The sequence below is a fragment of the Ammodytes marinus genome (assembly GCF_949987685.1).
Source record: "Ammodytes marinus genome assembly, chromosome: 11".
Lineage (NCBI taxonomy): Eukaryota > Metazoa > Chordata > Actinopteri > Uranoscopiformes > Ammodytidae > Ammodytes > Ammodytes marinus.
In genome coordinates this window covers 5,331,339-5,343,838 of record NC_137215.1, presented here as the reverse complement: position 1 = coordinate 5,343,838, position 12,500 = coordinate 5,331,339, and the positions used below count along the sequence as shown (strand labels likewise).

At 42.7% G+C, this 12,500-nt stretch overlaps 1 protein-coding gene across 1 annotated transcript in view; it reads left to right on the top strand.

Annotated features, from left to right (window-relative positions):
• Positions 1–12,226, top strand: part of LOC307258033 (zinc finger matrin-type protein 4) — a gene marked incomplete at both ends in the record, with an annotated part of 32,799 nt that extends 20,573 nt beyond the window's left edge. Inside the window, one exon of the mRNA XM_080037420.1 lies at positions 12,126–12,226. Coding sequence (XP_079893546.1) covers positions 12,126–12,226 — 101 coding nt within the window. The remainder of the gene's footprint in view (positions 1–12,125) is intronic.
• Positions 12,227–12,500: the final 274 nt, after the last annotated feature.

The following is a 12,500-nucleotide window of genomic DNA, read 5'->3' as shown; positions in this document are numbered from 1 at the left end:
TGCTCCAGGGGTGCTGTACTATGGCTGACCCTGCACTCTGACCCCTACCAACGTCTAGTAACTTGAGAGGGAAAATGCAAAAAGACAAATTTCAATGTGCCTCGTGTAAATTGACAAATAAAGAAAATGTACTTAAGGTACGCTGAAAGGTAATCTTAAAGAAAGGCTGACTTCTTAGCCAATGAAATGAAAGCATGATGAGGTCATCCTTTTCAAAAGCTTCTCTCTCTCTCTCTCTCTCTCTCTCCCTCTCTCTCTCTCTCTCTCTCTCTCTCTCTCTCTCTCTCTCTCTCTCTCTCTCTCATTAGTATCTCTGTCCCAGTGAGATCTTGACACGATGACTATTCATCATGCGTTGACCTTTCCGTGTCATGTTATCCGGTGGGCCGCGGTCCCCTCATGTTACCGCATAATTTCACACTTGTTAGTGCGAGGAGTGCAAGTTGTGAGATTGTTGAGATTGTCAAAAACGTCTGCTGCATATTTACCATACCTAAGACATAGATACATTACACAGCGCATTACTCAGTCAGCTAACAACCCACTGCACACTGCAATATTTTCTGCTGACTGTTGAGACACAGAATGACACACGAGAAGGGTCGACCGGCAATTCAATTGATATATCATAATGTAGGTTATTAAAGGTGCAGTGTGTAATATTTGAATATTTTAGTAGTGGCATCTACTGGTGAAAGTTCTAGAATGCAACGCTAACTTGGTAACCCCTCCCACTTTAAACATGCATAATGGTCATTAAGTTTGTCCATTCAGTGCTACTGTAGAATCATGGCAGTGCAAAATGGCGGCAAGCCCCGCTCTTATGTAGATATAAAAGGCTCATTCTAAGGACATAAAATACAATTTCTAAAAAAAAAAAAAAAATATTAAAAATTTAAAATGCTAATTATCTCTACACACTGCACCTTTAATTGGGTAAAAACTGAGATCAAATTTCAGTTACAGCGAGTCCTTGGTTTTAATTATGTATCTATGGCCCCCTTGATTCCACCACTCTCCCACACACAGACACTTCAACACACAGACGTATAGCGGTTAAGAGGATACGGATTCACACGCTCTCACACACACACATTTCTGCGACTGCCAGAGGGTGTGTGTTCTGATGAGATTATTAATAGTGTTTGGCACTGAGGCAGTGGCGGCTGGTGAATTTTCTTTTAGGTGGGGCTGACATTTTATAAACCAAAACCATGTAGGGGGATCTGGGGGGATCCTCCCCTAGAAGATTTTTTGGTGATTTTCACATACAAATTAAGCATTCTGGTGCATTCTGACAAAATAAAAAAGACAAAATAGAACATTTCCTTACAAGACAAATGGGGCAGGGGAACTAGGTTTTAACTTAATTTATTTGCCTTGTAGAATTCAGCAAGATTAAAAGTGCAAATAACAATTGAGAATTATACACATGTTCACATTCTCTCTCTCTCTCTGGCGTTAATCGGTATCACACCCAGAAGTACAAGCCTTCAAAGACTGAATAAGAGATAATAAAAGTTGAAATTTAAATCATCAGCAAGTGCTGGGAAACAAGTGATTATGATCACTGATAAAATTAATACATAAACACAAATTGTGACCATATGTCTTGTGTGCGTCACACCACCATAGGTTTGCAGAGAACTATATACAATATGCACACTAAAAGCATGATGCCAACATAGGTTTGCAGAGAACTATATACAATATGCACACTAAAAGCATGATGCAAACTTAGGCAATAGGTGAGGTTCTACTAGTGTGTTATGAACGTGACAATCGCATAAACAACGTGATAATGGTAAGTCTAGCAGTAATCATATCATACATGCTCAAAGTTTAAAAAAGCACTGCATAATATTTTGAGTTGCACTACTCATAGACTGTAGAAGAGGGGGGGAAGCTGCTACTACAACTGCTAATAGGGACGCTAACGGAACATGAGCAGAGAGGTGTGTATCTCCTGCTCTGACCGCAGCTGGGAGGGACTGGTGCGCAAGGACCGGGCCGCCTATCAGTGCTCTGTGACGGGGAGGGGCCGGGGAGTCTCCCGCTGCTCGTTGAGAACAGTTAAAAGTGATACTTGCCTTGGCGAAAAAGTCCCAAACAACACCAGAAAAAAGCTAGATTTGTCGCTTGTCGCTGTTTTGAAAAAGAAGTCGCCAGGGGGGTAGAAAAGTCACTAAATATAGCGACAAAATCACTAAGTTGGCAACACTGCACGCGACTCCGCAAGCAACCGGTAGTAGATCCGAATGTTGTTGTTTTTGTTGCCAGGTAACCAGTTACAGGGCGCCAATGCCTAGCGCCCCAAACCCTCCGTTAAAACTGAATGGTAATAGAAATTGATAGGGCCACTCTGAGTGAACGAGGGTTTGGGGCGCCGTGAACTGGCGCCCGTAGAAGTCAAATGAGTCAGTTTAGAGCTTGAATTTCGCCATGAAATGTAAATACAGTGCCAGAATATAAATTCAGTGTGCATTCTTAAGTCAAATTAAATAGTTTAGTTGCCTCAAATTAATAAAAAAATAATAATTTTATTTTTTATTTTTTTTGGGGTCGGAGGAGGGGGGCGGCGCCCCAGCGCCCTCTATGGGCCAGCCGCGCCTGCACTGAGGGTGATTTTCCTTTTCTGGTTCATACGACCAGATACTGTCCAACGTCATCCTATTGGAGCGTGCAGTGCACAGCCAGACAGGGCCACGCGACACCTCTACATCACACAAACACACACACACACACACACACACACACACACACACACACACACACACACACACACACACACACACACACACACACACACACACACACACACACACACACACACACACACACACACACACACACACAGGGGGTATATTCATCACTTCCAAGGACATTACATAGGCTAACATTAATTTCCTTGACACTTGCCCTAACCCTAACTTCTACTTTTGTTGTCTTGCATTTTGTTGCCAAAAGCAACGTACGTCTCCACCATATCACTGTGTAGACAGACAAATGTCCCCACAGCATGAGTAATACCATCCCACACACACACACACACACACACACACACACACACACACACACACACACACACAAACACACACACTTGCAAATCTTCCAAGAGCCAAAGCCTTTGCCATTGGTTGTGTGCTCCAGGTGCCGTGGCAAACACCCTCGTCTCCAGAAGCCAATCATACTAAGAAGCATGAGTCATTCTGCCGCCTACACAACAAGGGCTCACAGGCGCTTAGAGGTGTCATGTTGGAAACCGCACCCCCTCCACCCCCCACACACACACACACTTACACATTCACGCACTATGACCCAGATAACACATCCTCAGTTGGGCTTTTTTGGGGGGAGATTTTGACTCCAAATCTCAGCACGTAACTACAAAACCCGTTTGAAATCATATAATCATGTTGTGTTAACGTCGATAGTAAGCCTGCTATCGGTGTATGAATGTGTGTGTAACGTGTAAATGGGAACAGGTCTCCCTTGCAAACGAGTCTCCGGTCTCAATGGGATTTACCTGTATAAATAAAGGTAAAAAAAAAAAAAAAAAAAAAAAAAGTATAAATGTCACATTTTTTTTCAATCTTTGTTAATCGAAAATCAATTGCAAGATCCATCCCCCCGCCTTCTTCCCAAGGACAATGATCTGGTCTAGAGATTCTCCATGTGAGTCTCTCCTCGCTGACCTGGTCTGTTATACATGCTGTCAATCAAACCTTTAGTTCCACTGCCTTCAGTCTGAATGGCTTCGTCACATCACAATCCCATTTGTCAGTTGTCATTTGTGCGTTCGTTCAGTCTGTCGGTTTGACACGTTTCCTTGGGAGCGAGATTCTCACTTCTGATTGGCTCTTATCACCACTCCAGGTGTGATGTCACAGGTGTGCCAAGTGTAAATCTCAAGAGGGGGGGGGGGGGGTTCGAATGTAAGGCCACAGCTGAGCTTAGAAAGGGACGGGGTGGGGGAGAAATTAGCCCTATGTTCCAAATCCCATTCTCTTTGTTTTTTACTATTCTACATACTACAGCTGATCATAAAATATGTGGTTTACATGCAGTATGCACACAATTGGGACATACTTTAACTTTTGTATTTCATCATAACATTGTGCCTTGAACTTGCCTCTTGCTTTTATATCCGTCGCATCGCTGATTGTTTTCGCTCTGAGGCTCCGTCGATGTGACGTCCCTTCCGATGTGCACTGGATTGTTGGTCAGATTCAACCAAAAAAAGCATGCTGATATTCACACTAAAAATGAATACTGGTTGTATAGGGGCATCTAGGTATTTTTCAGCATGCTACATCTGACCACATGCATTGGGACATCCTAAACCTTTTCCCACCCATACTAAATAGCAGAAAGAACGGGGATTGGAACACAGGGATGGTGTCAGCCACAGTGCCGATTAATCTCCGTCCCTTCGTCCTCTGTTTGTCTTTCTTCTCACAGTCTTTGTATTTTTTCCCGCCCCCTTGTGCCCTTGTTTGTTGTTGCTGTGGTTGTTTTGTTCTTTCTGCCTAAACTGTGTGTGTGTGTGTGTGTGTGTGTGTGTGTGTGTGTGTGTGTGTGTGTGTGTGTGTGTGTGTGTGTGTGTGTGTGTGTGTGTGTGTGTGTGTGTGTGTGTGTGTGTGTGTGTGTGTGGTGTGTGTGTGTGTGTGTGTGTGTGTGTGTGTGTGTGTGTGGGTGTGTGTGTGTGTGTGTGTACACGCCACTAGGGGCTCCTCTGAAACTCTCGTCATGTCTCATCTGTCATCCTCATTAGCGCCCCACGAGGCACAGGTGAATTATTTACACACCAATATTCTCTCTCTCTCTCTCTCTCTCTCTCTCTCTCTCTCTCTCTCTCTCGCTCTCTCTCTCGCTCTCTCTCTCTCCCTCCAAACTTGCTTTATTGTGTCTTTTTGATGACAATGACCTTTACTTGTACTTGCGTATTGTCTTTTATCTCTCCCTCTACATCCCCCCGTCATCCCCCCGTTCACACTCCCGACAACCGGAACACATCTCTGAAATCCCCATGACATTTATACAGACGTAGACTATCTCATTCTTGGGATTTTTCGTTCTGGTTGTAATTACACAGACAGGACACAGGGGAGAATGTCCTTATTATTTTTTCCCCGGCTAGGTGCCAGACACAAGCCCTCGGAGATGGATTACAGAGGTGGGACGGGGGAGTTACATTTGGGAGGGGGGGTAAGGAGGGGGGGGGGGGGGGGGGGTTGGGACGGAGCCCGACCGACTCAGCTGTGTCTTTACATAAATCACGACAGGGCGAGAAACCCCTCAAGACAGAGCCATGTCTTCTCTCTCCGGAGACTGGGAGAATTTGTGAGATAGTGAGATAAGCGTCTAGGACTGTGTGTGTGTGTGTGTGTGTGTGTGTGTGTGTGTGTGTGTGTGTGTGTGTGTGTGTGTGTGTGTGTGTGTGTGTGTGTGTGTGTGTGTGTGTTTGAAAATAAGTGTCTAGGACTCCGTGTGTGTGTGTGTGTGTGTGTGGACCCTAGGGACGGTGAAGTACCAAAGCAGAGAGAATCGTGTGTAATTGATGAGTGTGCCTGAGTTGGGAGACAGCGGTGACCTCTTCTCCCAAGTGACACAGTCGTACAAGCAGGCGGTGCACACACACACACGCACACACACACACACACACACACACACACACACACACACACACACACACACACACACACACACACACACACACACACACACACACACACAGGAATAATGTATATTGTAGGAACTGTAAATACACATAGGTACCCACATGTGAAGCAGGTCAGGATATTACTTTTTTGGACCCATTTTTATGCTTTATTAGATAGTTTGGAGAGACAGATGAATGAAATTATCACTGGAAGCTACAGTGGAATTTGAGCATTTCCTTGGCACATTGTTTTAGACATGTTTGGAAGATAAGGGTCATTTAGTGGTGAAAAATCCAGACTGCAACGCCCGTGTCTACCCTTCCTGTACGGAGATTTTACAATTTACATTTAAAGATACGGTGGCCTTCAAGGACAAGAAGCTATAGTTACTCAAGAAAAAAAAATATTTAAATGAATTTCAGGAACTCAGGTATCATATTGGAACCGATACCAAACATGTTCAAACAATACCCACAGGGTCGGTGGTTCAATCCCCCGTCTCCCCTCCACATGTCCAAGTGTCCCTGGGCAAAGAGACACTGAACCATAAGTTGCTCCTGATAGTTAGCTTGCACCCTGCGTGGTAGCTGCCACTATTGATGTGTGAACGCGTACAAAACAATGTAAAGTTCTTTGAGTCTGTGAAAAACCATGGAAAAGCGCTATATAAGTGGAGACCATTTACCATTTACATTTAGCCTGAATATCAAAACATTCTTAATAACTCGGTAGACGAGACAGAATACAAACGAATGGTCTTTAGCATCAACCTGAAATTTTTAAGATTTTGTCATTATATAGAAAAACAACACTTCAAAAATATATCTTGTTTGTTTCCTGTGTATGAATAATTTTTTTTCTGTTGTTGCTGAAAACAGATGGTGTTTGAAATTACCGTCACATTCTCCAGAAGACCAATTAGTCTCAATACGTCCTTCAAAGTTTGTTTCCTTGGTAAAAGAAATTCCACTTTCGATTAAATCTTATTCTCAGCCAATGCTGTCTCTGTCTCTGTCTCTGTCTCTGTCTCTGTCTCTGTCTCTGTCTCTCTCTGTCTCTCTGTCTCTCTCTCTCTCTCTCTCTCTCTCTCTCTCTCTCTCTCTCTCTCTCTCTCTCTCTGTTATGGTATTTGTGATATATTCCAGTGAGACGTATACAGTCAAGCCTTCGCCGCTTGTTTTGATTGCATCTCAATGGGCTTTTCCTCTTGGATCCAGTTCCTTTTTAATCTTGCAAAGCGCATAGTAGTAAACAGTACAGCCACAGCACAAAGGCTTGGGATAGTAAGAGGTCTGTATGCTATTGTCTTGCCTCCACAGTGAATATTTTTAACGGACTATATAGGGAGATTCTTATACTTCCAGTCAGCCCTTTATGAAGAAACCAGATAATAGAGGAAATTCTACTTTGGAGTTATACTGTATGTCGAACTGTATGTCCAGTTGTAAAGTGTGTTTAAAGGAATATCATTATTTATTTGTGTGGCTTGAGGCCTCACTCATTCCCGGGTTCAAGACTAAGCGGAAAAAAATTACTTTAACTGTGCGTTCATTTTGTTAAGAAGAAATGAGCAAAAGGTTGTTCATCGCTATAGTTAGCTTAGCTCAAATACTGGTAGTCATGGGGAAGTATTAGCCTGCCTTTACCAACAGTCAGAAGATGATATTTACAAAATCACTGTTTTTACAATTTTTTTTTATGTTGTGCTATATAGTTTTTGACTGTTTGTCATTTTATAATCAAATAAATACCAGAATGAAACCAGTGCACATGCACAAACCAAAGTGTATGTGCTATAGTATGTCAACAAAACAAAAAGCCTGTGTTTATGTGTACAAGACTGGGTTACAGGGTCGATGGTTCGATCCCCCGTCTCCCCGCCACATGTCAAAGTGTCCCTGGGCAAAGAGACACTGAACCCTAAATTGCTCCCGATAGTTAACCTGCACCCTGTGTATGAATGTGTGTGTGAATGGGTGAATGTGTAGGAAAACAATGTAAAGTGCTTTGGATCTGTGAAAAACTAGGGCAAGGCGCTAAATAAGTGGAGTCCGTTTACCATTTACCATTTACCTTAAATGTGTGTGCTTACTAGATTTCACAACCATAAGTTCAGACCAAGACCTAATAACCTTGTGAGACGTAGATATAACAGCAGCCTAATAGCAGCCACAGTCACACAGCTTAGCTAGAGAATCCTAATGAAAACCATCAGTGAGCATTAAGCCCGCGTCATTAACGCTCAAACAGATCAGATTCTGGATTTCCTTTGCAAAAAAAATAAATAAATTGCCCTTTAAAAAAAAAGAACGTCATTTTCTCGATCTTCTTGCTCACAGAATGCAGCTCATTACGTTTTCTGACAAGCGTTTAGGCTTCATCTCCGCACCAGGCGTGTGTGTGTGTGTGTGCGTGTGCGTGTGCGTGTATGCCAGTAAAAGGCTTTGAAGACTTCTGTGCATTAAAGCGACAGCCATAAAAGCCGCCCCACACCCCCATACCACTGCCTCTATTCTCTGTCTCTGGCATATCTCCTTGTGTAATTAACAAGGCTTAGCACACCCTCACAAAAACTGCTCATGCTCACACGAAAAAAAAAACCACATTCATAGCCCTGCACGGCACATGCTGTCAATTGCCGTTTCACACACACTCACATTGACACACACACACACACACACACACACACACACACACACACACACACACACACACACACACACACACACACACACACACACACACACACACACACACACACACACACACACACACACACACACACACACACACACACACACACACACACACACACACACACACTTCCTCTGCATGTAATTAACATGGATTTAGGCACAATGTTATCTATTGCCAGAAATGCTTTATTAACCAAGAAAACAGTGTGTATGCTTGTGGCAATGGGTGTACTGTGCTTGTTTAAGCGTGTTTGCGTGTGTGCGCAAAAGACTGGCACACACACGCACGATTCCTGGCATAGATGCAAACTGCAGCATACAGTATTGTGCTTCAGTGCTATTCGGCCAGTCAGTGGGGAGGTGACATCAATCAGGCTAAAAGCAGGGGGAGCTGCTTTTCAGTGCGTACACACACACACACACAAAACACACTTAATCGCGTATACAAGAGAAATAGCTCTTTGTGTAATCCTTGCTGCGGTATATAATTACGGGAAAAGAGAGAATGGGAGATGCATCGTTCCTTTCTTCCACCAAATTATCTCTTCTCCAATTAACGGCCTTTTTCATTAAGAGAGAACAGAGTGATGTAATGACATTCTGCCAGAAGACAATGGACATTCTATCTCTCTCTCTCTCTCTCTCTCTCTGTCTCTCTCTCTCTCTCTAACAAATGCTGACTATAGTTATCCGCTCATAATAGATGCAGAAATATCAACTTTCAAGCTCAATACAGGGCAACTTATTCAGTAGTCGCGATTTCCTTGTAAAATGGCCGTCGGTTCTTAAAGGAGAAGTAAGTGAGTTGGTCCTTTTAGCTCACTTCCTGTCAGTGACTATCAGTTAGCAGTCCCCTCCCTCGTCCCTACGTCACCACCACATGAACACACAGCCGTCTTCATCGGATAGTGCCGCGATGGAGAGCAGCGAGTCATCGTTCACGGGCACAGAGACCCCGCCTCTTTATAGCGCTCTGTCTCCTGATTGGATAAAACGAGCAGGATACTTAAAATGTTAACTGGCAATTACTGCAAAGCTGAATGACTGTTTAAGTGATTGCTGTATGAATGTAGAGAGATTTAACACAAATATTAACACAAAATACCACTTATTTCTCCTTTAAATCAACCCCAGATGCAGACACACACAACCTAGTAGGTACTGAAGGCCACATGCAGATCCAGCCCTAGTATCTAGTATAAATATGAATGACCTTAACCCAGCACCACTCCCTAACGATATTACACCTTCATCTCTCAAACATACATCACCAATCACCGCCACAGAAGGTCACAAAGGTGATGGAATACACAGACAGATGTCGTAAATCTCAAGGACAGTAATGACAGCACAGACGGTTATCATTCACACTCACACACACACACACATACAGTATATACACACACATATAAACATACACACACATGCGCGCACAAACACACACACATATACAACTACATATACACACACGCACAGAGACACACACACACACACACACACACACACAAGCAAGCACGCCTGATTTAAGTTACCACGCCCAGAATTACACATATAGCCCACTTCTTCAAAAAATGTAAATGTTTTTGCCATATAACCCTGCAGCACCAGGGTTTGATACTCTGGTCTGAGTTCCTCCGTGACGTCTCAGTTGCGTGTAAAAATGTGAGAAAACAAAAACAGAGTTTCATAGCATGTCTGACTAGAGAATACACATCTAATCGTGTCATTCTGTCGATTGCCCTTATCCCCATCGACACAGAAAGCCGTATACAGTTCGTCCTTGTTTGCCCTTGAGGAAGAGTTTAAGAATCAGTGCTGGCGTGCTGTTGTTAAAAGGACTGCTTTTTGGCGGTGGTGGATGCACATTTTCTCCTGTGGCCATTAAAGATGGAGTCAGTGGGGGCGCTCTTAGCTCAGTTGGTGTGGCAGCGGACCCGGGTTCGATTCCAGCCTGCGGTCGTTCTCTGCATGTCACTCCCCTCTCTGCCCCATTTCAACTCTGTCTCTACACTATCAATAAATCATAAAAAATTAAAAATAATAATAAAAAGATGGAGTCAGTGATTCTGGAGAATTCTTGTTGTCAAAATCACTTTTTTGTCAAAATCAGTGAATATCTCCTCACCATCTGCGTCCTGCCTGTAAGGCTACTATGCTGTGTGTGGGCTGAAAACCAATTGGTGTTAATACACAGCCTAGGCTCCATGTGAACGGGCATGTCGCAGGCTGTGTATTCAAAACCCATCATGCCTTTTACGTCACTGCTGCAGTGTGACAGCAACTCATTATTCTTACCTTTAGTCTCCATTTTCTCTCCTTCATATTTTTATATGCATCTTATGTTTCTCCCGAATTTCCACTTTGCACTTGTTATGTCTACGTAATCCAACCTCTCATCCTTTTCAAAAGCCTGCCTCTCTCTCTCTCTCTCTCTCTCTCTCTCTCTCTCTCTCTCTCTCTCTCTCTCTCTCTCTCTCTCTCTCTCTCTCTCTCTCTCTCTCTCTCTCTCTCTCTCTCTCTCTCTCTCTCTCTCTCTCTCTCTCTCTCTCTCTCTCTCTCTCTCTCTCTCTCTGATCCATCTATTTTTGGCTGTTCATCTCGACCACCTGCAAACCCTCTAATTAGTTCAAATACTGAGTGTCTCAAGCATTCACACCACACAATACACATGGGCGTGCACGAGTAGCCCCACACACACACACACACACACACACACACACACACACACACACACACACACAAACTCAAATCTTCTTCCAGATGCTCTTTAATTAGGAACATTACTCTCCACTGCAGAGTTGAAAAAACAAACTGCTTTTTTAAAATGTGTATGAAAAGTTCATTTTTAAAGTGGCATTGAGGAACTTTCTGTTGCTGTTGATTCTAGCGGCACCTTTAAATAAAGTATTTTTACGACATAAGCGTGTGCCAGAATAAGATTAATAATGGTTATATAGCGATGGTGAAGCAAAATGAACTTGATTTAGTACAGTTCTGAAAAGACAGGATGTTCCAGTGTACCTGCTGTAAATCTCTTGTCTATAAGTTCCCGGACCGTGCAATAACGGTAATAACTATATAGAAATAGGGTTGTTTTCACTGATGGGTCTCATTTGCTGTTACAGGTCATTCATGATCATCAGAGGAAAAAAATGCGACTGTTTCATAAATATTTAAAAGTTCCTTGTAGCGCCTTTAAAGTGGCCCTCACAAGGCAAGGCAAGATTATTTCTATAGCACAATTCAGACACAAGGCCATTCAAAGTGCTTTACAGGGGTATGCATTACAATACATAATACACATTAGAAAAAGCAAATGAATAGAAATAAAACATTTAAAAGCTAATGAAGTAACGTAATTGTGCACATGTATGAATGTGAATGTTTGTGTGGGTGTGTCTTGTGTTTTTCTTTCGTAATGCCTATAGTTGACTATTTTTATAGTTTTAATGATTTTTTTTATGGACACATAATCTACCTCGTGTGATTTGTGTGGTGTTTTTTTGCACTATGAAGGACTGCATTTAATTGTGTTGTACCTGATACATGATTTGATTTGATTTTGATTGGAATATCTTATTATTGTGTCATGCATTAGCATGCCCAGCCCACAAGGGCTTACAAGACACCATTATAAAACACAGACAGACCAAAAACCAAAAGTAGATGCTAAACAATACTAACATTAACGATATAAACCATCCTGACGTTTCATGGCAATAACGATATTCTGATTCTGTGTACCTGTGTGCTTGTGTGTCTGCAGGGCTGCGCAGTAGCTACTCCTGCAGCGTCTGCAGTGTGGTGCTCAACTCCATCGAGCAGTACCACGCTCACCTGCAGGGCTCCAAGCACCAGAACAAGTGAGTACTACTAAAACAAGTGAGTACTACTAAGTGAAAGAGGAATTTTTTTTACCCAAGGAAACAAACTTTGAAGGACGTATTGAGACTAATTGGTCTTCTGGAGAATGTGACGGTAATTTCAAACACCAATCTGTTTTCAGCAACAACAGAAAAAAAATTATTCATACACAGGAAACAAACAGGATATCTTTTTGAAGTGTTGTTTTTCTATATAATGACAAAATCTTTTAAAAACTTTCAGGTTGATGCTAAAGATCATTCGTTTGTATTCTTTC